At 41.6% G+C, this 26,226-nt stretch overlaps 3 protein-coding genes across 5 annotated transcripts in view; 1 reads left to right on the top strand and 2 right to left on the bottom strand.

Moving 5' to 3' along the window:
- gab1 (GRB2-associated binding protein 1) overlaps positions 1-2,770 on the bottom strand; it is a 53,726-nt gene extending 50,956 nt beyond the window's left edge. For all 3 annotated transcript variants that reach the window (XM_030419751.1, XM_030419790.1, XM_030419848.1), the window contains exons 1-2: positions 2,291-2,770; positions 2,017-2,175 (exon numbers count right to left, since the gene is read on the bottom strand). In XM_030419751.1, the coding sequence (XP_030275611.1) occupies positions 2,017-2,088 (72 nt within the window). In that variant the 5' untranslated portion in view covers positions 2,089-2,175; positions 2,291-2,770. The remainder of the gene's footprint in view (positions 1-2,016; positions 2,176-2,290) is intronic.
- Positions 2,771-4,784: 2,014 nt separating this feature from the next.
- Positions 4,785-15,657, bottom strand: usp38 (ubiquitin specific peptidase 38). Its single transcript, XM_030428837.1, has 11 exons — positions 15,337-15,657; positions 13,230-13,920; positions 11,760-11,895; positions 11,541-11,670; positions 11,212-11,313; positions 10,648-10,806; positions 10,263-10,456; positions 10,059-10,152; positions 9,849-9,955; positions 7,871-9,221; positions 4,785-7,185 (listed from the first exon to the last, which is right to left on the bottom strand). Exons 2-11 carry the CDS (start codon positions 13,909-13,911, stop codon positions 7,018-7,020), a joined length of 3,123 nt encoding a protein of 1,040 aa, XP_030284697.1. The 5' UTR covers positions 13,912-13,920; positions 15,337-15,657; the 3' UTR covers positions 4,785-7,017.
- A 976-nt stretch (positions 15,658-16,633) lies between these two features.
- Positions 16,634-26,194, top strand: smarca5 (SNF2 related chromatin remodeling ATPase 5). Its single transcript, XM_030423176.1, has 24 exons — positions 16,634-16,917; positions 18,213-18,335; positions 18,442-18,608; positions 18,702-18,802; positions 18,898-18,998; positions 19,126-19,305; positions 19,901-20,056; positions 20,153-20,284; positions 20,440-20,508; positions 20,619-20,728; positions 20,839-21,065; positions 21,748-21,869; positions 21,987-22,139; positions 22,255-22,387; positions 22,487-22,635; positions 22,741-22,863; positions 23,247-23,354; positions 23,481-23,594; positions 23,685-23,807; positions 23,903-24,035; positions 24,140-24,258; positions 24,450-24,662; positions 24,771-24,881; positions 25,700-26,194. The coding sequence occupies exons 1-24, from the start codon at positions 16,843-16,845 to the stop codon at positions 25,763-25,765; spliced, it is 3,108 nt and encodes a 1,035-aa protein (XP_030279036.1). The 5' UTR covers positions 16,634-16,842; the 3' UTR covers positions 25,766-26,194.
- Positions 26,195-26,226: the final 32 nt, after the last annotated feature.

Genomic DNA, 26,226 nt, shown 5'->3' with positions numbered 1-26,226 from the left:
TTAGTTTTTTAAATGTTGGGCAACTCACAGAGGGGAAACAAACATTTGAATATACACTTAAAATACATGTTAACCACATGAATGAATAAAATCAGATAAACAGATAAACTGAAACTCTTTTATATTGAATCAGAAAGCTATAGTTGTCAACAGAGAAAAAGTCATCTATTCAGAAAGGAGAAAACAAGTGTTTTAATCTAGTTACTTACTGGTTTAGGGTGGATACTGCGCATACCTCCACAAAGGCCCAACAGCCTTTTTCAATTAATCAAAATCTTATCGAATATTAAACGAAACACTTAAATCATGTTCTCACTCATAGACACCCGCCACCTAAATACACCTTGTTTTTCCACCAAGATCTATGCATTATTTCCATTGTCATCCAAGTTTCATGGGACTTTATTCATAAGTTTTTTGTGTAATCCCACTGACAAACAAATCAACCCAGCAAACAGACACGCACATTACCTCCTTGGCAGAGGTAATAAAAAGCCACCAGAAGAACAAACAGTAATGTAGTTTGATGATCAACTGTAAGCCACTCTTCTTATTAAAACCAGCTTCAGAGCACTTCCCAAGATCCTTGTAACATACTGTGAGATGGCCTCCTGGCTATTCTCTGCTACTGTGTCCAGAAAGCAGTTATGAAACTGGAGCAGCTAGTTGCCATATCCCCTAGAGAACAATTAAGTCCTCCACTCGCCTGCTGTTTACTCTACTGAGAATGAACAATTCTGGATGAATACAGCAACGCTTGATTTCAGAGATAATGTCAAATGATGCAGAAATGAGACCGTCCTGAAGTGGGAATGTTAAGTCTCCGCACTGCATACTGTACATCAGGGTGATCGCTGACACAAAAAAATAATGATTGTTTCTTGAATAGGATATAAGATGGCATCTCTAGTCAGAGTTCACAACTGGACTAGGATTTTTGACTTCCTCCTCATCAAACAGCTGTGATGCTGTTTTGAATGTGAAAAAGCCCTGCAAAAATCATGCTTTGTGGCTTGGTTTTAGTTTCATTGCTGTCCGAATATAAAAAAACAACAACACTTCATTGGACCTGTGGCTTCTGTGAGAACATCCCTCCTTCTCGAGTTGCAGGTCTTGTAATTCAAATATCAATAATGGAGCTATCCGCGGATCCACAAGGAAAGCATGAACACTTGACAGCTAACGTGTGTGACTGAAGCCATTTGCTTATGCATCAGCACTGTAGTAGTCTATAAATTACTTACGACGAATAAGCAGAGAGAATCACATGCAAAACAGTGATATTTCACTGCAAGTGTGTAATATTAATGGTTTTTGTCCTTGTAATGCCTGTGAGCTGAATGTGCGGTTGGGCTGTAAACATCAATAGCTACACTAGCTCTGACAAACAGCTTCTCAACACTTCATTATGCACATCTAACAGCTTTACAAACACCGTTTTAAATGTGCAGGACTGGGGAAATCCTTTGATGTACTCCACAGCTGTTTTTGTAAATCATTTAACCCTTGGCATGACCATCTACCACCTTTGACACAAGAGAGTACCGACTGTGACTGCACACTATTGCTTCCCAGGATGATCAATGCATTGTGTTATAGGTGCGAGAAAATCAAATCCTCAGAGGTAAATGCTGCGAGATTGGATTTACGTGTGGTGGCATGAAGCAGCCACCTGAAGAAGTCTCAGGTTTGACCCAAAACAACAGCAATGAGCCTCTGTGGAAGTGCCAATGAGCACAACAATAGCCTCCCAAACTGCTAACTCATGGGGCAAGTCACTCTTACTGCAAAGGAGGGTGAGAGAGCAAGAGAGCAAACGGAGCTCAGAGAAGAACCCCAGGCTCAGGAAGGGGCAAAACCTAAAATTGTTGAAATGCACACACAAGCTGAGGCCTACACATGTTCGCCACTGCGCCCAACAGTGCACATGAAAAACTGTCCAAGGTAAAGCTGGCACATTTAGTCTGTCGGGTTGCTTTTTTACAGGGTAGCAGATTGGATATAAGGTGCACTTACGTAACGTCTCAACTTTTTTTCAGGAGGAGACTTTCTCAGCCACCCTGAGCACACCACATCTCCCCCGCTCATATCTGCTCCTTTCTTGCTCTCCCCGGAGTTTGAGCGGAGATTTGTGTTTGGCTTCGTTTTGTGTTTTTCGGGAGTGTCTTCTCGTACCTGATGGGGAAAAAAATGAAAAGAAAACAACAGAAAGCTCAAGCGGCGAAGTTCAAATATATAGAGAGATTTCAAAAAAAAGTTCAAATGTAGTGTTTGTAACAGCGATAAATACCGTCACTCCTCCTTCGAAAGTCGACTCGCCGACAAGGCAGGACTCTGAAATGCACAGACCAGATTTTTCCACGAGTTGTAGTCAAATAAGCGGGTATATCCTGAGCTTGGAGTTAATAAAAACCTCCGCGGCACCGCCTTTTGTACAAATATCAACGGTGACTTGTGTAATTTGTTCAAACTGGAACGCCGTGGGGGCAAAAAAAAAAAAACCAGGCGCAGGCAACTGAAAGTCGCTAAGTTTTTTTTTTGTTGTTATATGTAACGCTTCATGCTAAATCCCGTCAAAGTGGAGCGATTCCCAGTTGGCGAGATCAGATGTAGACGTCCCACAGTGTGCCGGTGCATAGTTGTCGGGTTTTTTTGGCGTAAAATTAAAACAATCTTCACCGTAAACACAGTGGTTTCACCGAGCTTCCCTACCAGTTTACTCCCATGGTTCCTTAATTATGATTGACAGGGTGGCTCCGTCTTTCCCTCAACTCACCCTCCTCTGGAACATGGCGGCGTCAAGCTAACGGGCAAGAACGACAAGAAGCCGGAAGTGAAGGGATCCTGCTTTCAAAACACTGCGCTTGTTCGGCACGTCAGTTAACGGCTATCGCACTGATGTTAAGCGAATTAAAGTGAGTTACGTGTGGATTTCTATTTCAGTATTTGTTTGTCCAAAATTTAGCAGCCACAACTACCAATGCCCATTTGTGTAATGTTTTTGTTTTTTTTAAATGATGGCTAGCTGTGCCATTTATCTATCGCTATTTTATTCAATTTAAAGAACACGTGTATTTTAATTGTGGATCACAGAATCTTCATTCGATTTTTATTTTCATGTTAATAACGCACACTGCATCCCTAATATCTCTTCACGTTTCTGATTGAGAATTTTGTTTTGAAACCTCCCACCGGATGCTGCATCCTTGTAGCTCCGCGCACTTTAATAGTCGTTTTGGAGGACGGAATGGGCAGGCGGCGGCGTGCAGGGAAAACTGTAACCCGTCAACCATGGGACATGTAGTCCAAAAATCGTTTGTGTTCCGTCCCACTAAACAACAAATGACCGTAGGGGCGGTTTCATAGATGAAACATGATGTTGTAGCGCTATGAGCGCCTCTGGGTGAATACAAAAAGTGGCCCCAGTCAGCTGAAGAAAGGACAAAGAAACGACCCACTTCACTGTGAAAAGGAGAGGTCCCGAAAACGTCTGCACGTCTGAACTACACTATCCACAATGCGTGATTGTTCCTTGAAGGAAACGCGCCATAGTACCATTTGATCTTAGTATTATAGTAAGAAGCACACTGCACACTTGACACAATTATTTCACAAAAACACTCTATTTTCTATATTTTTACATTATTAACATGGCCTTCAAACTAAGCTGGGAAAGATTTTATTATAAACTGTATTCTAAGATGTATAAATCAGTAGTGTTTTACAGCTTCTGCCAAACAACATAATGGGAAGAAAAAGGTTACACTTCTTAGTCTAATATTGATCTGGTTTACCATATCTGATCAATATATTGAACTGAACATCTACAACTGGTCTAATCCACTGGCAAACGCATGCTTCCCTCAGACTTAGAATGGTATCTCAGGAATCTTATTGGAATGCTATTGTAATGGTAAACACTTCCCCCAAAGGATGTTCCCTGTTAGTCCATGATTAATGACTTTGCCATTGCACACAGGCACATTACCTCTTTCAACAGCCACTGTATTGATGAGGAAATAGGGAGCAATTAAAGGCTGTATAGACACGATACACTGATCCCAGTGGGTGAATTCTTTGTCATGATACCATATATTTAGTACAACGTATTACAACAGTAAGAGGCTTTGTATGCCGTGTTCTTGATGCATCGGGGTTTCATGAAATTGTTATGTCTAATTGGCCTTTGTGTGTGTGTGTGTGTGTGTGAAGCTGTGTCTTAAGTGTTGTCTCTTGTTGCAGTGCGGAAGTCATTTGTACCCACAGTAAAAGAACAAACCAGGCCTTATCTCCTGTCCTGCCAAATGTACATGTGCACACACAGTATGCAACATTTGAAACCTAAACCTAGTGTAAATCTGATACAATCCAAACATGACATTACACTTAAAAGAGTGAAATATAATGTCATACTGTTCCCAGGAGTTAACACTTGAACAAAAGTGAGGAGAAAAGTAATGGTTTGGTTGATTAATAATTGAGAATGATTGATTTTCTTCCCTTCCAAATGCCCTTTGAAAGCTTTAGTGCTACTGCAGTAGTTTTTACCATATCAATTGCTGATTACTAATAAATGGCACCATTGCAGATAATCTGCTATTCAACATCATACTTGACATTTGTCCTATGTCTGTGGGCACAGTATGTGATTGCACGTGATTTCCTAGTTCTCTTTTCAGTTGCTGCTGTTTATGCTCACTTCCATTCGTGCAAAAAACCCATTTTGCAATCAAAGCAGAAATGGGATGATGCGTGTGCTCGTTTCGACGAATTATGCAACAATGTACGGTTCTGTAGTTGTTTTAATCAACAAAGTCACTCACATACCAAACACTTGCATGTTTTTCTGAGTGGAATTCTTGAGGTTTGCTGTATCAAATTGACAACAGTGCACTGAATCGAACATTTAACCATTTTCAGCTTGAATTATTTAATTGGTAAGAAAATGTAATATTTTACCCGGCACCGGTGATGTCAGGGTCTGTATATACTGCAAGGAAGAATATAAATTATGTACAGCAGGTGATCTATTCAAGTGGAGGCCTAGTACTAAAGATGACTCCTAGTGGTCAATATATTCTCTGCAGTGGAGACGCAAGGTGACACAGACATTGAGGTACACTTGAGCATAACAACACACTAAACAACCTTTGGTATTTTAGGTTTCTACAGAACACCCGCTGCTTTGTCTCGCCATTGCTCAGTTGAGTATTTATTAATTTCCTTTTAATAGTCATAATTTCTTATTCGTGTTATCTATTACATTTAGAGTTTAGTCCCCCCAACATCTGCCCACCTCTTTGCCACTTTACACCACTTTAAAAAAACATCACCTTAAATTGTCTGCCTGGTGGTGTTAGACAGTAAAACAGACACTGATTTGCTTTTACTCTAGGAAAAGTGAAGCCATCATGAATATTAACACATTCCAGCTAACAAAGTCCTCTTCAAAAATCTGCATTAAATATCAAAAGGCACATAAAAATCAGCATGAAGACAAGTCTCCCTGAATGGTCAGATCAGAGGAATACATTAAAATATGCCATCAAACAGTTCACTCCTGTCAAATATGTAGCAGTTACCGATGTAGTTATCCTTCAGTGGTAGAACAGCATTAAATAATAATCATATTAAAAATGCCTTTATCTTGGAAACAGGTTTCCACATATAGTTTTGTATTCCATGATTCTGCAGAACGATATTTTTAAGTCATATGTACATTTATTGCATGGGATATGAAACTTAGAAAACACCAAAGCACACGCCGAGAAAGATTCAAACATCTCGAAAAACAAACTCCACAGCTCGTGAAGGAAAGCTGCATGCAAATCAGAAAAGTCAACAAAAGGTTGTGAGCTGTGTGTTCAGAACTATGACGAATCAAAACAGTCTCTTTATCTTACAGTTGAATGCTTTCTTGTGTACTGTGCACTGCACATGCATGTATTTGCATATGTCTGCGTGTGTGTCTGTGTGTGAGGTAATATAATAAACACTCTGACAGGCAAGATGATATGAACATGTTCTAAACTGAACCAAGTTTTAAATATTTATCATGTATGGAGTTATTTCGATCCAATTATATGTAGCCATGTTTCTTTCTGTTGAAGGAGAGAGAGCACACTTTTGTCAATGAGTATTTTGTACGTCCCCGATTCCATAAAGGATGTGATACTGTGTAAAACGTAACTAGAAACAGAATGCAAACATTTCCGAATGAAGTGCTTTTACCGATTACAGTTAACAAAGTGTTCCCGAGCCCATGTAGTAATATTTTTTACACAGTCATGCGTTTCACAAAGTGGTGAACCTCACACCATCCTTTGCTATTGAATGACTAAGCCTTTTGAAGATGCCCCTTTCACACCCACTCACGATACCACGACCTCTCACCACTTAAGCTGTTTACCTGTTGAATGATCCAAACGGGTGTTTTTTGAGCATTCATAGCTTTCTCATATTTGTGTTGCTCCTGTCCAAACATGTTCGAAATGTGTTGCTGGCATCAAATTCAGAATAAGCAGATATATGAATAAAAAAAAAAAAAACCCAAATGACGGTGAACTAAAGCGTCAAAGATATCGTCGGTGTAGTGTCTTCGAGTGAGTTTATGTAAATAAGGATTACGAAAGAGTCACAGTCTAATTTAGATTATGTTTTACACAGCATCCTCGCTTTGTTGGAAACAGAATTGTACCTCAAGTTTTAAAATGATGAGGATAAATGAAAGATTACAATGTTGAGATCACAAAAAATAATCAAAATAAATAAGAATTTTGAAAATGTTGTATAAAGATTGTTATAATCAAACTATATGAATTGAAAAGAAAATCAAACCTAAGATCAAAATCAGTGCATATGCTCCACGTGTGTGTTTCTGTGTGTGTGTGTGTGTGTGTGTTCAGTTCATTTCAGTGCTCTTTTTTACGAGGTTATATGCACATCGCATCTAAGGTATGACAGTTCAGGACTCCCTCAGGGCCAGTTCATCTGAGTTTCCCGCCGCATTTTTTTCTTTCAGAAGACCAGTCTGCTAATGGTGTTGAAGCCCCCTCCCCCTCCTCCACCACCACCAGATGGGCCGCAGCTCCCCGGTGGGTTATTGTCATCTGAACCGTTGGGCCTGAATGAGCAGGAAGATGAAGGGGCCTGCAGAGCTTGGGTCCGGGCGTTGAGCTCCTGCTCCTGTTGACAGCAGTGAGGAACGAGAAATAATTCCACGTTAGATTATCTTTAGGTGTAAACTAAAACAAAAACTTAACCTGTGCTACGTGAAAGAGCACTGGCGGATGTCTGCGTGACTGAGAGTGCATCAGTGTTGCCAGTTAACATTATTACAGCACCCCCTAGAGGTGATTTACTCCCGTCACTTTATACAAGCGCACCGGAAAGTCAACTCAATACTGCACTGTTCAATGACTCGTGAAATTACACCTCACGTCTTGTAACAGGACGGCTCAGATTTGGCTTCGAGTTCAGTCGAAGAGAGAGAGAGAAAAAAAAGAAAAAAGTCTGCCATACTGTGCAGGCTCTTAGTTATCTGTGAAAGTACTGTCTGTTTTCCCTCAGCTTCTTTCCACCTGAGAGAATCCTGCACGGTTCTCGACTCCCGTAACAACCTCACACTTAGAGGGGTTAGCGGTAAATGGTGTTAAACATCAAATGCGTGTAAAGCATGAAAACAGGCACGGCATTTCAGCCAAAATATCCACTGAAATTCTTAGCAGTGGATTACACTCGTGATCTAATGCTAATCACCTCATACTTGGCTTGCATTTATTGGTACAATTTTATAGAGGCTGAATTCAAATGGTAACATGATGTGTATGTGGGAGACTATGTTTGTTCTCCAACCTCCCCCCCCTCATACCTGTAAATACAGCTTGTTGTCCTTGATTATAGCATCCAGTAGATCTTTCTGCAGCGGAGGCTCAGCACTCACTCTCATTCCATTTGCCATCAGTCCGCCATTTACGCTCTGCCCCGGTAGCTCCTGTCTCCTGTACATGAGCACATAAGCTGTGTCCTTGGGGAAGCGATTAGTGATGTTCTGCACTGATTGGAAGGATGAGAATGTCACTCTGCTATCGTTGAACAGGAGCCAATCTCTCGCCTCCTGGCTACTGTTGGGGAGTTTGTCTTCTTGTTCAGGAGGAATTGAGAGCGCTGAGCAAGTGGAGAGGCTACACTCGGCCGGGCCGTTTCCCAAATCCTCCTTGAGGGCGAAGTGATTGGCCGGATGCTGTGCTCCATCTGCACCGTTTATGTTGCGACCGTAAGAGTAGTAGTGGCCGCTCTCGGACGACACGCCAGAATGCATCACCACTGAGCTGAGGACATAGGGCACTGACTGGACTGACATCTCTCCTCCTCTGTGTGTGTGCTCCGATCCATCTATCCTCTCCTTCTCCTCTTCCTCCTCATCCTTTTGAGACGGTTTGAGCTTCTTTGCCAGATTCTCGCTGCTCTCGGGAGAATCCACTTGCAGCGGGGAGGAGGTAGAAGAGGAACACTGTGTAGGCCTTGAGGGGGCATGTACAGGAAGTCTCATGAGTGGCGGGATGGTGACGTTTTCCAGGATCTTCCTCCGGACATGGCATTTGGCATCATATGAGAATCGCAGCAGGGTGAGGATTAAGTATTCAGGCGCCGACACCACTTTCAGGGTCCTCTCGGCCCGCTGGAGGGAGCTACACTTCTCACAGAAGTAGGCATTCTCTTCGTCCAGGATCTCTGGAGCCAGGAAATAATTCACCAGGTCAGGCACAGAGAGGGGAGGCTCATTTGTCGCTGGCACAAAATGGACGTTGCTAGCCGGGGATTTGACCGAGCCTGGCTCAGGAATTTCACTGCCACCATTGACAGATCCCTGACAGAGAACCTTGGGCTCCTCTGAGGGCCCCTCGGGTTGAGGGCTGCCCTGAGAGGTGGCAGAAGGACAGAAGGCCAAAGAAAGGTCTGTAAAAGGCTCCTCTTTCTCAGAGATGCAGTTACACTGCAAACAGCGAATACCTGTGATCAGACTCCCACCGAACATCGTTTCTATCAAAGTCCTCTCGTCAGTCCCAGGTTTGGTTTCGGCTGGATCCAAAGAGAATTCTTGGCCCACGTCTGGAGAAGAAGTCTGACCTGTTGGGTCTTTGCTGCTTGTGTCAACAGCGGAGGCGATCTTTGGCTTAGCTGATTCAAGAACCTGAATGGTTTTCTCCTCTTCATGTAACCTTGAGATTAACAGACAGGGACACCCAACATAAGAGGTGAAAAAGCAAATGGCAATTGATTTTAATTAGTGTCACTGCTGTCATAGGGTACCACGTATGTTCCTTTGAAACGAAAAGCCCTCAGTCACATCATTTAGAGAATGCTTTATACGCGCTGTGCTCTTAAGATAGGGCAATGCAGTTGAATTTGGTAAAAATGTTAACCGATGGATATTACTTCTACTAAACTTCCCCAGTTGATAATAATCAATAATAATATATTTCTTTATATCAATGATATATAAACAAACAGTTTTCAAAAAACTTTCACAATATAGATAGGAGTTATACTGGATAGTTTGGTGTTTGTAAGTGCTACAGATGCGCATATTTACTACTCAGACAGAGAGAGAAGAAAATGATTTTTAGGGACTGGCCTCCAAAGACATGCATTGTTAAATTATGTACATTTTCAGACATAGAATGGTGAACAGGGTAAAACGTTTTAGATTTTGATTATGATTTTAAATCATCTTGCAAAGGGGAACCGTAAAGGAAAAGGCATTTTATGTTTTAAAATTTGAAACGCTCACACGACACAATCTTATCTCTATTGACTGACATGATCTGCTTGATGTGCGACTGTACCTGTCCAGAAGAAATCTGAGGTACTCGGAACAGTCCTGCTGAGAGCCCACGTTGAACCAGGGAGGCCGAGAAGCTTCCAGGAAGTTTCTGGGAGCGTATGCTGCCCTCTACAGGAAACACACATGCACCGCACACACAAACTTGGAAATCAATTGTTGCTGTCATCAGCGAGACTCTTCTGCGCTATCTACTGCAGTGGACAACACTAACCTGAGTGTGTGCAAGGAATGCGAAGAGCAGCTGGAGCTTTTTCATGAGCGTGTTGGAGCCATTTAGAGGTAATGATAAAACATGCCGCCTGAAACTGAACCAAAAACCCCACCAAGTTACGGTCAGACTGTTCATGTTGATGTCTTTTTAGAATATAGTATACAAATGTGACAAGCGTGTGTTGTGTGTGCATGCGCGACTCACTCTGTGGCCATGAAGAGGGTCTGGATGATGCTGTTCATGTAGCAGGTGTTCCCAAGGTTGACCAGGCCGGTCTTGCCCGTCTCAGACTTCCCAGCTTGCCTCAGAAGACCCGAGGCGAACGAGTTGGACTGGGAGGTCCAGGCACTTTGGTTCAACACCAACTTGATCTTGTCCTCACTGGGTTTCGGGAGATCCTGAGAAGACAATTTGAAATGGTCAGCTGCATAAACAGACATAAGAAGCACGAGAGGCAAAACGAACTCTGCTTTATTTATACAATGGTGGTGATCAACAATATCGATATATCTACACCTCATGAATGTATGTTTTTATTTTGTGTTTATGTGAACATTTTTTTCATGTGAGGTGTCCCCCACTCTTTTACCTTGATGGCCTCTAGTATGTGGTCATAGAGGTCAGGGAAGCCGGAGTACTGGTACATCATGCAGTGTATGAGCTCAGTGAACTGCAGCAAGAAAGTTTTACTGGTGGAGAGACCGTCTGTCCTCAAGGAGTTGACTAGATGCACCACGTGTGGAACAACCTAAGAGAGGGTGGGGTGAAGATCAAAGAATAAAAGTTGAGGACACTGTGCTGTTGAGAACGTTGAACGGTACCACCGCTGATATTAATCGTACAAATCTACAGCACAGTCAGCCGGAGGGGATTCGCAAAAAAGGGATGCCCGTGTTCCGTCTCATTAACAGAGTATTTCTGAGACTATTCATGTTTTTGGATACTAATGAAATCGGCCAACTCAAGGGCCATTGCTCGGCATTTAAGTGTTTCACACATCATTAGTGGCAGAGCGGTGCCGAGCCTGGGGTTCTGGGAAAAGAAGTCTATGCAGCTTTGAAGTAATTTAAGCCAGAAGAGACGAAAATGAGAAAACCAATAAAGTGGCCATACGAGGGGGAAATGGTCTGTGAGGAGTCAGGAGATCCCTTACCAAATGGAAGGCCTCGGGAGAGTGCTGGAAACTCAGCAGCATGTGGGAGAGCACAGCTAGCGCCCCCTGCCGCACGAGGGGGTACCACAGACGACTGAATACCTACGGGTTAAAAGACAAATCTTTATGTCACTAAAACATTCATATTGTCTGGGGAGCTGCTTCAATAATTCAAATGAGTCATTTCACAAGCCATATTAAAAAATGTCTGCAATCTAGTCTGATTATTACTGCAGTCCAACATGTGTGTAGCTCTACAAGATGCATAAAATCTCTCTTCCTGAGGTTCATAATAAATCAAAATGAGTTTGTGAGTTCTCAATACAAACCAGTTCAATCTTAAGCAGAGTAACATCTATGAGGATAGTGAACTTCTGAACTGCAGCCAGTCCTTTAAGTAGAGCAATGACCCAAGTGTCAACATGCTGGGCCAGAGGCCAAGACAGCCAGTCAATCATCCTGGAGAGACAGGTGAAGATTATGTGGGGCGTAAATGATGCACATAAATCAAATAATTTTTTCCTGGATGATAAGGTGCGTGACGTTACCTGCAGAGTGCTTTAGTCATGCTTGCATCTTTGACGTTTTGGTCTGTGGTGAGACTCTTGATGAGCACTGTGATCATCTGGACTGGGATGTGCTGGACCAGGCTGGCCAGAGCGATGGATGGGTCAAAGGAGGGGTCTGCAAAAAGAACATGTAAAAATAAAAATTCACTGGTAGAAATGCGTCATAATTACACAAGCCTAACTTTTCTTTCTATATCAGTACGTCAGGGGTACAAAGGGGAATTTGAACTCAAAGTTTACAATTGGGGTATAATGTAGCGCAACATCACCAAAAACTTAGGCCTCAAAAATGAAACAAAACTATAAACCATCCTTAGTAGAGCTGAATACGATCAATCGATTAGTTGTCACCTACTTAATTAATCACCAACTATTTTGATGATCTACAAAAAAAAAAAGGTAAAAATTCTCTTAAATGTAAATATTTACTGGTTTATCTACTCCGCTATGACAGCAAATTTAAAAATGAAGCCCAAATAACAAACTGATTCATCAAGAAAATAATCTACATATTAATTAATAACAAAAACATTAGCTGCACCCCAAAGTCTATGCTTCACAAAGTTTGTAGAGAGAAAACAGAAAACTTCTAACAACTTTGTAGCAAAATGTCCTGTATTTTGTATACTGTGTTTGTGTATATAGCGATTGTGTAAAATAAGTGAAGAGGAGAGCAGATCTGGATTTGACAGCAACTTTCCCAGCATGAAGAAAAACTTTAGAAAGCGTAGTTCATCGAAAATTGTCACGGAAATGGAGGCAGGGTGACCTTACAGCCCACAGCGGCTCTGCCTGCATCGCTCACTGGCGCATGCTGTCAATACGGCCACTCAATTGAAACTGCTGCCTGCTGTTTGTTTATTTTGTGCTGCTTCACAGTTCACTCGCTTGCAACACGGCACGGTAGGCTCAGGAGATCTCTAAAATGTACCATCGGCAGGAGATGGAACTCAGCTTCCTCCCAAAATGCTTTATCAGTGTTTGCCCCCGGGGGAAACACACTCTTTGAATCAGTAGATTTAAAAAGGCACTTGCAATAAGAGATAAAAAAGTGTGTAAAACAAGGCCACTACCTCCAAAATCAGTGTGCCAGTATTACTGAATATTGCTGGATGAACGTCCAACCTATACAAATGAGAGAACTAAGCCAAGGGATCAAAGTCATCTGTTGGCAGGGCCCTGAAATACCAAAATTAAAACAAGGTGGGAAACCGTTCCTGGGTGCTCAATCGTGCTCTTAAAACCTGGTAATAAAGCCAAGATGTATCGAGGGAAAGGGTATAAGTCTAGGCTTCATGCTGCCAAATACTCTTTTTCCGTTACTGGTAGGCAACATAAGCCTATGGTTTAAACCTCAATGTGTTCATATCTTGAACTACTACTTAAAATGCAATCCCATTTATCACTGCCACTGAGTAAAGGAAGGAAGGAAAGGGGAAGAAGTCTCACCTGTGGAAGAGATAATGGCGAAGACTTCTTGCAGTGAAGGTAGTAGCGTTGCTGGGTCAGCCTTCCAGATGTTCTGCAGCAGCGTGCTAACCTTTGTCACCTGACCTACATACTCTCTCAGCTCCCGCTCTTGGCTGGCAAAGCAGTGGAAGTAACTGATGGTCCTAACCAGCTGCTGGCAGAACAAAACACCAGACTTATCCCTCGGGATGCACTGCACAAAGTCTGACAGTAAGGTGTTCAGGCGGGCACAAAGGGCAGGCTCCGGACGCTCGCACACCATCCTCAAAACCTCCACCTGGATCACGCTGAAGATCTCCAGCACCGAGGGGCAGCTGATGAGCAGCCGCAGGCAGCAGTGAATGTAGTCTATAATGGCCGGGTCTTTGCGGTCCAGCTGGCCGTAGCCCTGCTGGAGAAGACTAAGGACAAAGTCTTTGCTGAAGAAACGCTCGAACTCCAGGCGGTGGTAGCGCGCATAAGCATCCAAAACCTGGAGGCCGATCTGCCTCTGGAAGGCATCTTCACCGAGCAAGATGAGGCGGGTGGTGAGCGTGAACAGGGACTGACACTGCTCCTCAGTCACCTCTTTCTCTGCTGCCTCCACTACCTTCTTCACAATGGCTTTCTTCACCGGTACAGAGTGGTTGGAGCTCACGAGGCCCTCCAAAATCTTGTCCATGATGGAAATCTGTAGGAAATAATGACACTTGTTAAAAAAAAAAAAGGTGACATACCTTCTGCACTCATACTTGATAACAGTAAAATAAATCAGTCATGGGGCATATTTATATTGTTATCAGTTACACTTGCACTTGTCCTACTAACACAAGTCAAACCAGTGCCTCGTTGTGCAAAAACAAAAATCCATTGTTCCATGGATTCCTTTCTACTCCAAACGTCGGAGTCCACACACTGTGCGCATTCACTGAAAAGCACAGGCATTCACAGGTAGACCGCACAGCTTCAATGTGCTGCAACTGGAATGAGAGCTCACAGGCTTTGCTTTGATGGGACTATTGAGACGACAGAGTTGCTTCACACCATTTGATGACTGAGCCTCTACGTATTGCACAATCATACAACATAATTAAAGTTGTTTTTTTTTGTGCACAGCTGTGTAGAAAACGGGGGGGGGGGGGAATCGCACTGTGGCGGAACACACAAAATGTCAACAAATTAATTAGAATTGTCGACTAATTGGAGATGAACTGGTCATTATCATGCTTTTTAAGATAGACCTTTAATTAATATGACTCAAAGGTGTCAGGAAATAGTATTAAGTGCTTCTTAAAGTTGAACACTTTTTATTGGAAATAAAGAGAAAATATTTGTTTTAATTCTTCTAGATTCATTTCCCATTGATTAGTCATCTAATTGACTGTCTAATCTTTTGAACGGGCTACCACATTCAATTTATGAGTGTCAAAACTGTAGAGCAAAATAAGCTTTCCTTACACAGTAATGACTTTATTTATATACCGAGTCACACTGAACCCAAATAACCACTTTTTAAAAAATAAATACATAATAAAAACATGTTTATTCATAAATGAAGTGATTTCTTTTATATGTTTTCCTGTTGTATGGTTGAGGTGGTTTCAATGCAGCTGTCACAGGATTTTTTATCTCAGTTTTGGCCATTAGCGTTATTTTCTAAACTAAAAGTGTGTGACGGTTAACTATGATGTGATATTTGTGTTTGTTTCTTAATGTCTAACGTTAGCATAACCACTCATATTAAGTAATATTACATCAACTACACGTTAGTAACACTTCTGTATTCCTGACCCCGGCATTATCTCGCCAACAACAGCGACCAACCGCTATGTGCTAGGCGGCTAGCAGGCTAACGCTAACTGTAGCGGATTTCTCTAAAGGTCCGGTAGCTGAAACATCTCCTAAATGCTAAATGCGACTATGTCAACGGAGCCAGTTGTCGCGATCCATAGCGACGATTGTTACGAAAAATCCCCCAACAACGGCAAACATGAACAAAAGAACCGAAACAGGCCAGACATTAGCTGTGTAACGACAGGTCCCTCTGACTTAGCATAAATACAGCCATGTTTACGCTCGATTCAGAAGCTCTGGGATCTGTACTTACCCAAATAACGCATGTCAACCGTGTCCGATCAGAACATCGTCAATTGTGGGAAGACGTTAAACCTCTTGTGACCGATAAAACCGTGTTATTTTGGTTCATTCGATCGCTCAAAATCAGCTGATTAACCTACCACCGACGTCATTCCTGTAGACAGATATGTTGGTAGGACCCTTAGGTGAAGCAATTTTCGTCTTAACAGCGCCTGTTACGCAGTTAATGAATTTCCGGTAATAAAGTCAGTAGTTCTCAGCAAATTATCCTTTAAGACATTTTGAACGACTAAATTAAAATTATGTAACATTCTCACAAACGTACTGAGTCATTTCTGAGCAGTTTCTGTTTAATCGACGTGCTGCATTCATGTACCCCCCGTCATTCGTTTGACTTTTCTCAATTGCAAAACCAACAGTGCAGTTGCCTGAAATTCCGCATTGAAAAGATACAGTTGTATATCTGTGTATCAACAATGTTTATCATGCAAAATAAATATAACTATGCGTACCGTGAAATAGATATATAAGAATATTAAATCATAGAAAAACCCTAATAAATATTCTTTGTTTTTATTTTTATTATTTCCACAAAATTTAGCTTATAACAAAAAAATTAAAAAAATAGGACTATTGGCGAGTGAATTGTTATAGTAATTGGGGAACAAATAGTGACTTCATATATTACTGCAAATTAATTAAGATATACATTGAAACATGTATTTAAACTGTGTACAAATGTATGCAAAATGTACATGCTTAGTTGACTGATCAACAGGGTATCGCTATCGTACAATTTTAAATGATCTTAAGTATGGTATAATGGCCTAATTAGTTATTACCAATGTTACTTTTTTAATCAAGCCCAGATTCAGACTTTATACTATATGTAATATAATCATCTTCTTGGCAAATATATGTAAAAGCATTAGATTTTGTTTATATTGCACAGTAGATTCTGTTTATATTGCACAGTTCAGAGAACTTGCATTCGGTTGTTGCATGCAGTTAAATTATTTCCACTTTTAATAAGGAAAGTCAATATACTTTACAATGTATGCACTGACTTGTTTTATTTATTGTCAGGCTGACACTGTTGTCTGGTTTAACCAAACAAGCTATCTACCAATAATAGTATAATTACATTTTATGTAGTATAAGATTTTTTTTTTATGTATTTTGCTTCCTTTAATCCAGTATTTAAAGGGAATTTAAACACATCTTTATCAAAAAATATGAATTTACAGAGGTCCACGACAAATTTCCCAGCAGTCCCTGAAGATAGCATATCCAAGTCTCGCGATAGAGCGCTGTGAACGCGGGTACCCGACAACAAGCTTCCTAGCGCGAACGTGCTGCCTGTATGACCAACCGGTGTGTCTTTCATTATAAACAACACGATAGTTGTCGTTTTTCGGGAGAAAGTTCGGCAAATCTTCAGCGACTCTTATACGGGATCACATAAGGCACCAATTAACGGACGATTTATCTGGGGCGAAGTGTTAATTCGACTAAAATGTCCGAAAGCCTAAGCTGCGTGGAACAGCGGGAAGAAGAACAGACTGAACTTGAAGAAGCCGGAGGAGCGGAGGTAAGATGGTTTAAACCGGGCATTGTCTCCTCTCAGCGCCGCGTACACCCTCCACAGACCTGTCGCAAAAGTCGTAACCTCCGAAACCCCCTGTTTGATACCCATCCGTACTTCCTTCACAAGTACCGCTACGTTAAACTTTCAGTTATCCGTGTTAACACGGACTGTTTGAGCTAGTTAGCTAGCAGTGGCGGTGCTATCATTAGCTCATGACAACGGCAGCTCGGTCCCAGCCACTCGGGGCTGAAGCTAACGTTACAGCACACAGGCCAGCCTGTTTCATAAGCGCTCGGGCTACTAGCTTAGCGCCGCTAGCCCCGCATCGATTGTCCCATTGAAAGTCCCAGCGTGCCTTTTGTTTACCCCCAGGCTGGATTCACCCGGCGAGTTGCTTGTGATAGGAATAACCCTTGAGAGAAAAAACTCGTGAAAACATGTTGGTTAGAGAGCAGCAGCCCGTTCAGCTGTCCCATCCGCGTCTTTGTTTTTAGTGGGACAGCTATGGCTCTTGTAACCGGGGAGGGATGCTGCTTCCGCTGCAGTTTGTGTTAAGTTTTCATTTAGATCCTATACAACTTTGAGGGACTGTAGCTAAATCCGATAGGATTAAACACACTGTTTTAAGTCCATACAGAGAAACCTTAGTAAAAGTACAAGATCAGATTCTAAGTGCTGTATCGTTGGCAACTGGACTTGTTGCCTACGATACCTCATACTAAAAGCCAACTTCTGGACATTCAAAGATCCGCAAAACATGTAGTTAAGGCTTTTAGATTAACCGTATTGGAAGGTTTCATCAGGTAGAGCTCATTCCTCCCCTCCCATACATTTAATAACAACAGGAAATGGTTCCCAGATCTTTTCAAACATAACTTGTTTCACTTTCTGTATATATGCCAATCTTTCCAAAGGAAATATTATTATCAACCTGCTTTTTTGGCTGTCTAGACTCAGCTAATAACAGTGGTAGGAATATATAATGCAGCAAAAAAACAGTGTGAAGGGGTTTCTAATAATGCAGAGACTGTAGAGCAGAAGACTGAGGCTGCAGTGATTGACTAGTGCTCCAGTTGTTTTGGCCCACTAAGAGCAATGGTTATAGCAGCAGGGACAAAAGACTTGTGATAGTGCTCCGGGAAGATGTCATCCATGATAGCCAGGAGGTTTTTCTTCATGCGTCTCCCTCTAACTTCCGCTCTAGGGTCCACAGAGCATCCCTGATGGTTTGTTTAGTCTGTTCTTGTCTCTTGTTGTTGGACTAATTAGAGGTTTTCTGTTTACTTTTTTCTCCCTAGGAGAAGTCAGATTCTTCAGATGCTGGAAAAGAGTCATCGTCAGATGCTGGGCCTGATGGTCAAGATGCATCCCCCTCCTCATCCAAAACTAAAGTAGAGATTCCGGGTTATGAGGAGAAAGTGGTAAGAATGCCCTTTTTGATTTTTTTTTAACAACTGAAGTTTCTTGGCTCACCGCTTTGTTCTTGGATAAATAAATTAACAAGACCGTCTTCCTGTGTGTGTATAGCAAACAGACCGGACCAACAGATTTGAGTACCTGTTGAAGCAAACAGAGCTGTTTGCTCATTTTATCCAACCAGCCGCGCAGAAGACCCCCACCTCCCCTCTGAAGATGAAGCCTGGACGCCCTCGCATCAAGAAAGATGAGAAACAGAACCTGCTGTCGGCTGGAGAGTGAGTAAACGTCCAAGTAAATAGGTTTATTGAATTTTAGAAAGTTTACTCCCATTGTTAGTGTGACATATTGTTTGTTTTCGTGTTTGACAGCAATCGCCATCGCCGCACAGAGCAAGAAGAGGATGAAGAGCTTCTGAGCGAGAGCACCAAGACTACTAATGTCTGCACTCGCTTCGATGATTCTCCCTCCTGTAAGCATTAATCTGTTTTATTTAAGCTAGAGTATAGGGTAAATCTATATGATCAGCAGAGGTGATGATTATGGGTTTTTTGTCTCTTATTTTAGACGTCAAAACCGGAAAAATGAGGGACTACCAGGTCCGTGGTCTGAACTGGCTCATCTCTTTGTATGAGAACGGCATCAACGGCATCCTCGCCGATGAAATGGTCAGTATTTTGCCAAAGTTAAAACTGTTACCTCCTAGATTTTCAAGATGAGAAACAATGATTTTTTTTTTTTTTTATCTCACAATATTGTCATCCTCACATGTACTGCTCCATCTCACACTCACAGGGTTTGGGAAAGACTCTGCAGACTATTGCTCTGCTGGGTTACATGAAGCACTACAGAAACATTCCTGGTCCCCACATGGTGTTGGTGCCCAAGTCCACCCTCTACAACTGGATGAATGAGTTCAAGAGATGGGTGCCCTCACTTCGTGCGGTCTGCCTGATAGGAGACAGAGAACAGAGGGTAAGCTGTGTCAAAATATTGTGATTGTCTGAGAAGCCACATGACGTAACTGGAAATGCTCACCTTGAATTGATATTCTACTGTAATGTTTCCTGTTTTGTTGATATGAATGTGCTTTTTTATTATGCTGAATTAGTTTGGTGAGCCATACAACATCTTAGCTTAAGTACTTTAGTTTGCATTTTGCAAGACAGTTTTTTTGTACAGAATCAGCAGTTTAGAGGCATCGCTGGATGATTGGCTGATGATTGCAGTGGTAATCTTTGAACTGGCATTGAATTTCTTTCAGTAAAATTGCAGTTTACTGTTATACAGAATGAAAGAAACCAGAAAATATTCACATTTAAGAGAATGTTGACTCTTTTCCGTAAAGAAATACTCAAGCTATTTAATTGATTATTAACCTAGTAGAGTAGAGAAACTGTCACTGAGGGATGTAGCCAATTTTTCCAACTTCTTTGAGGGTTGTTTATTAAAATTTTTGCTTGCACTAATATGCAAATGTTCTGTGTCATACTCTTCAGACCAATATTAAGCTGTGTACAATATAGTTGGTTGAAATAACAAAACAAAAATGGTTCTGCTGCGATTTCAGACTGCCCTGATCAGAGACGTGCTGCTGCCTGGAGAATGGGACGTGTGTGTGACATCCTACGAGATGCTCATCATTGAAAAGGCGGTATTCAAGAAGTTCAACTGGAGATACCTGGTCATCGACGAAGCCCACAGGATCAAGAATGAAAAATCAAAGGTCAGACAGCTTCTGAAGTCAAATGGATCTTTACACCTGTTTACACCTTCTACAAGCTTGGCTAATAAAGCAAAAATGACTTTTTTCCCCATATAGCTCTCAGAAATTGTGCGAGAATTTAAGACCACCAATCGCTTGTTGCTGACTGGAACACCCCTGCAAAACAACCTCCACGAGCTGTGGGCTCTGCTCAACTTCCTGTTGCCTGACGTCTTCAACTCAGCAGAGGTAAAAGTCACATTGGAATTCACAATATTGACAGAGAATTTAACCACAAGGGCCACTCTCAAGCAGAAGTTCATCTCTGTAATGACCTGATTCTAATCTGTTGTTTTAAAGAAAAGTGGTTGGTATTCTGGCACTAATTACGTTTTTCCCCAAAGGACTTCGACTCCTGGTTTGACACAAACAACTGCTTGGGTGATCAGAAGTTGGTCGAACGTCTTCACACCGTATGTATTAAATGCCCCTCATGTCACCTACCAACTACCATGTACATTTTAAGCAGCATCGCTCGTGTTAAGGTCATAGCACTCTTTTCATTCGCCTTTTCTGTCTGTAGGTACTGCGTCCTTTCTTGCTTCGGCGTATAAAAGCCGACGTAGAGAAGACTCTGCTACCGAAGAAAGAGATCAAGATGTATGTGGGCCTGAGTAAGATGCAGCGAGAGTGGTAAGCATCATCTGTAAAATTACCTCTCATCTTCTCTGGTCTTAACAGCTTGAATTAACCTGGATGCTGCTTGTAGGTATGTAATATTAATTCGTGTCACAACCCATCAGGTACACTAAGATTCTGATGAAGGACATTGACATTCTGAACTCTGCGGGCAAGATGGACAAGATGCGTCTGCTGAACGTGCTTATGCAGCTGAGGAAATGCTGCAACCACCCGTACCTGTTTGACGGCGCCGAGCCTGGTCCCCCCTACACAACTGACCTCCACCTTGTAGTGAACAGCGGCAAGATGGTGGTGCTGGACAAGCTGCTACCCAAGATGAAACAGCAGGGTATGTAGATGGCCATGATGTTATTACATTACATTTATAGAATTTACAGTTAGATATACTACTTAATTTTATGTACTTCATTGAAAGTCATAATTAAGTAAAAGTACAGAAGTATTATCAGCTTAATGTATTTAAACTATCAAATGAATAGCCTTAGTTCTGCAAAAAATGTCCCCTGTGTCTGATACTGTATGTAATTAAGTATGACATTATTACATTGTTATTCCTCATGTAAAAATGTATAAGTAGCTCAGAGTGGAGCTTCTTTTAACCACTTTATATACAGTTAGGTAGTGAAGTGAAGGTGGGGCACCTTCTGAGCAATCATGATATGTTGAATGAGGTTGGAAAGAAGATGTTGAGCTACACAGATCTGTATACATTTTTTTGACAAACCTCTACCTCTGTTTTTGTTGTAAAATGTTGTGAGAAGATAGTAGTGTGAGAATTAGAGGGGAATTACTCGATGGAACAGCTAACAGTTTTCAGTCAGGAAAAGATAAGGAGAATATGATTTTTTTTAAAGTGTTTCGAGGGATGAAATGAAAATACTCAAGTGTTTTGTAATCTTTTACTTGACTTGGATCAGACAGAATTGATTGAAACCCACCTCTGGTCTATCTATACATTCATATAATGGATTGTTTCAGACAGTCTAAGAACTGTTCTTCGTTCTTTCTAGGTTCTCGTGTGCTCATCTTCAGTCAGATGACCAGGGTGCTGGACATCTTGGAGGACTACTGCATGTGGAGGAACTACGGCTACTGTCGCCTGGATGGACAGACGCCACACGAGGAGAGACAGGTGCAGTGCCGTTTTCTTGAATAAGGAGGTGTCATCTGATTACCATCTGTTTATTTTTTCACAGGAAACATAAAATTAGATGAGTAAAACTTAAGTTTATCTTCATATTGGTTTCAGATCTCTATCAACGCGTACAATGAGCCCAACAGCTCCAAGTTCATCTTCATGTTGAGCACCCGAGCTGGAGGACTGGGTATCAACTTGGCTACAGCAGATGTCGTCATCCTGTACGACTCAGACTGGAACCCGCAAGTCGACCTTCAGGCCATGGTTAGTATTGCTCATTCAGGAGTGAGGAGTTACAGAATCAGAGTTTCCTTGTCTGTAACATTGGAGTGAGCGGTGTATCACGTTGACTTCAACAGTTACGTATCCTTCATTTCAGGACCGAGCTCACAGAATCGGTCAGCAGAAGCAGGTACGCGTCTTCCGTTTCATCACTGAAAACACAGTGGAGGAGAGGATTGTGGAGAGGGCCGAGATGAAACTTCGCCTGGACTCCATCGTCATCCAGCAAGGTAACCAGTCGCTCCTGTCTCATTAGTAGCCTTAAGTCAAATGTTTGTACAGAGTGGATTTAAGTAAACCGCTAAGCCATCTTGTTTTTTGTTCAACAGGGAGACTTGTGGATCCTAGCGCTAACAAGCTGGGCAAGGATGAGATGCTGTCCATCATCCGTCATGGTGCCACACATGTGTTCGCTTCCAAAGAGAGTGAGATCACAGATGATGACATTGATGCAATCCTGGAGAGAGGTGAAAGGAAGGTGAGTCTGGGAAATCAAAGAACATCTATGGGACAGTGTTTTATGGTTTGTGTCAACTTTTTAACTTTGCCGTACATTTAACACTCCGATCTTGATGTATTCCAGACTATGGAGATGAAGGAGAAGCTGTCCTCACTGGGCGAGAGCACTCTGAGAAACTTCACAATGGACACCGAGAACAGCAGTGTGTACACATTCGAAGGGGAAGACTATAGAGAGAAGAAAAAGGTAAAAAGACTAACAGTGTTGGTATTAAGTCTTTAATCGCCTTTAGAACTGCAACAAATTATTATCTTCATTGATTTTGATCCACCAATTATTGTCACGAAAAACTTTTAGTTTATTTAATGTCAAATATTTTGAAAAATGCTCATTACAATTTCCTATAACCCAGATTTTGTCCAATTCACAATAAAAAATTACAATAAAAGTCATTTAATATCCAACTTGACAAAGATGTGACGCAAATACTTTCATTTAAGAAGCTGGAACCAGCTTGTGTTTGACATTTCTGACTGACTAATAGTTACTAATAGTAGCTCTAATTGCCTTATTATGACAACATGTACCTTTGAGTCATTCATGTTTTCTACTTTTGCTTCTTCACTCAGGTCATTACCAACTGGATTGAGCCACCCAAGAGAGAGAGGAAAGCCAATTATGCTGTGGATGCCTACTTCAGAGAAGCTCTGCGAGTCAGTGAGCCCAAAGCACCCAAGGTACGGACAGATTGCTTTATACTCACCCTCAGGATTTAAGGCATTAATGCAACAGAATGTGCAGTCACATTGGGGTGGCATGTTATCCTGCTCATGGCATAACATTTGTTTGTTTGACTTCCCCAGGCTCCTCGTCCTCCCAAGCAGCCCAATGTCCAGGACTTCCAGTTCTTCCCTCCGCGTCTTTTTGAGCTTCTAGAAAAGGAAATTCTGTTCTACAGGAAGACCATAGGATATAAGGTACAAATATGTGTTTTTTTAAGACGAGAGTATTTGTCCAAATTTGGTCGGAGTAGGTCTCTAAATCAGTCTGTGGCATCTTCTCTTTAGGTTCCCCGTAATCCAGACATGCCAAATTCGGCCCAAATGCAGAAGGAAGAGCAGGCGAAGATTGACGAGGCTGAAGCGCTCACAGAGGAGGAGCTGGAGGAGAAGGAGAACCTGCTGCAACAGGTAAATACAATTAATCTGTGGATAATATGCTGCAAGTCAAAATTAAATGTGTGTGGATCTGCATGTTTTGATCATCTGTACCTTTTTTGTTTCAGGGATTTACTATTTGGAACAAACGCGACTTCAACCAGTTCATCAAGGCGAATGAGAAGTGGGGCAGAGATGACATCGAGAACATTGCCAGAGAGGTTGAGGGAAAAACTCCAGAAGAAGTCATGGAATATTCTGGTAAGGACACTTTTTTTTTTTTTTTTTAAATCCTCTGTTTCAAAGACCACTCCAAACTTCTTTTTACATTTTCACGGATTTCATGTGTGTGTTTGTTCCTCCAGCTGTATTCTGGGAGCGCTGTAATGAGCTGCAGGATATCGAGAAGATCATGGCCCAGATAGAAAGAGGAGAGGCCAGGATCCAGAGGAGGATTAGCATAAAGAAAGCACTGGATTCAAAGGTAGCTGACCGTCGACTACTCGGCCGTTAAGTTCTTCATTAAACCGCTTAATTGGCTCTATCTCATCCAGCTTTGTGTCAAACACTTTAACTCTGAGTGTCAGTCTGATCCCTTAATTCTGTTCTTCACACTATCTGCTCTTCCTGATTTAATTAACAGTCCCTCAATATGTTTCACATCTCCTTGCCTAGATCGGACGCTACAAGGCTCCTTTCCATCAGCTCCGTATCTCCTATGGCACCAACAAAGGGAAGAACTACACAGAGGAGGAGGACCGCTTCCTCATCTGTATGCTTCACAAGCTGGGCTTCGACAAGGAGAGCGTGTATGACGAGCTGCGTCAGTGCATCCGCAACTCACCTCAGTTCCGCTTCGACTGGTTCCTCAAATCCAGGACTGCCATGGTACATTTAAGCGTCTCTGTAATATTTCTCCCGTTTTTGTTTTTGTTTTTGTGATTGATGTTTTAATAATGTTGCCCGTAAATCTGAATTATGTTTGTTAATGCGCAGGAGCTCCAGAGGCGATGCAACACCCTGATCACACTGATAGAGAGGGAGAACATGGAGCTCGAGGAGAGGGAGAAGGCTGAGAAAAAGAAACGGGGCCCGAAGAATGCATCGGTAAGTTACAAATGAATCTTTTATCACAAGGAGAAAGCTACTTGTTAATTGATGCCAACTGAGTCATTTAAGTTTATAGTAATATTTTTCTATGATACTGGTGAGAAATGTAAAAGTTTTATTGATATTTGGATACTATTGATACCCAATAGAGGTGGGGGGAAACATTGATTCTCAGATGCATCACAGTTCTCTCTTGAAAGATTATGTCTCAATGCAGAAAAGTCAATAATCCGAAATGTGACTCCCAATTCTCCACATTATGATCGCCTGTCATAAGTTTGTAAGGTCGAGCCGCACGTTCCTTACAGCTGAAACTTAATCGACGTAAACATCTGCATTGTAGGTACATTCTAAGCTAGGAACCAAATTAGTTGATTTTAATTATGGAACATTAGAAATGGATTAAAAATGGTTTTAAAAGTAGCAAGTTGTCACACTGAGAAAAACAAATCCCGTTTTATAATCGCATCGTAGCTGAGGAATAGGTTTGCAGCGGTATACCAGTCTTAAGGTTTACTGTGGTATGAAACCTGACGTACGTTTGCTTATATACAGTATTGAATTATGCCGCATGTTATTAAAGATATATACAATCTAAATATTTAAGGTGTCTATCAAATCAGGAAATATTTGTGACATTATAATAAAGTATTTTTTCACCAAAAAAAACAGCTGTTTGCGTACAGTTAAAGGACATTAAACTAATCATAAGAATAATAATTTATGTAATGCCATATACAACGAAACCATGATATTTATCTGAAAGGGTTTTTGTACCATGGAAATCTTCACTAATAATCTTCCCCTTCACCCAGGCCCAGAAACGGAAGTCAGAGGGAACCCAAGACGGTCGTGGACGCCGGAAAAAGCTCAAGTTGTGAACGGCTTCTTAGCTTGACTTTGAGAATTGGAGTGCGGCAGCCAGCTCCGGTATCGTTAGTCCTAGTGTCTGTGTTTGCTCTGCAGGCTGTGATGATGTACTGTGTAAAAACCCTCTGATGGACTGATGTCGTGGTATTAGGTTTTAGGAAGTGCTCCTTTACAAGCCTGCCTTGTTACACTCACCTAAACACTGCAGCTGTGCTGGTTTAGTTGTTTGCTAGTCCTCCTTTCTTTTCTTTTTTTTTTTTTTTTTTACTAGTACTAAATTGAAATAAATGTATTTATGCCTGTTGGTTGTACCACATTCCATTGCTCAAAACAATATGTACCCTTTTATTTTTAAGGAAACATTTGTTCTTTTATCTTCCTATGTGAAGTAGAAAATGTCTTTTTGAACGTCACAAATAAACTTCCCTTCATTTTTTTTACATAAATGTGTGTATTCTTATAAATAAGACAC

Source organism: Sparus aurata, chromosome 1 (assembly GCF_900880675.1).
Source record: "Sparus aurata chromosome 1, fSpaAur1.1, whole genome shotgun sequence".
Classification (NCBI taxonomy): Eukaryota; Metazoa; Chordata; class Actinopteri; order Spariformes; family Sparidae; genus Sparus; species Sparus aurata.
Note: the sequence above shows the minus strand (reverse complement) of the source record. Positions and strands in the feature narration are given on the sequence as shown.

Excerpts from the sequence above, each read along its gene's own strand:
- usp38 (XM_030428837.1), bottom strand. The coding sequence starts at position 13,911 with ATGGACAAGATTTTGGAGGGCCTCGTGAGCTCCAACCACTCTGTACCG. Across the intron at positions 10,153-10,262 it reads ACCCTCTTCATGGCCACAGA|TTTCAGGCGGCATGTTTTAT; the intron begins GTGAGTCGCGCA and ends TTTTTGGTTCAG. Across the intron at positions 7,186-7,870 it reads ACAACAAGCTGTATTTACAG|GAGCAGGAGCTCAACGCCCG; the intron begins GTATGAGGGGGG and ends TGCTGTCAACAG.
- smarca5 (XM_030423176.1), top strand. The coding sequence starts at position 16,843 with ATGTCCGAAAGCCTAAGCTGCGTGGAACAGCGGGAAGAAGAACAGACT. Across the intron at positions 22,140-22,254 it reads AAGTCGACCTTCAGGCCATG|GACCGAGCTCACAGAATCGG; the intron begins GTTAGTATTGCT and ends CCTTCATTTCAG. Across the intron at positions 23,595-23,684 it reads GGAAGACCATAGGATATAAG|GTTCCCCGTAATCCAGACAT; the intron begins GTACAAATATGT and ends TCTTCTCTTTAG.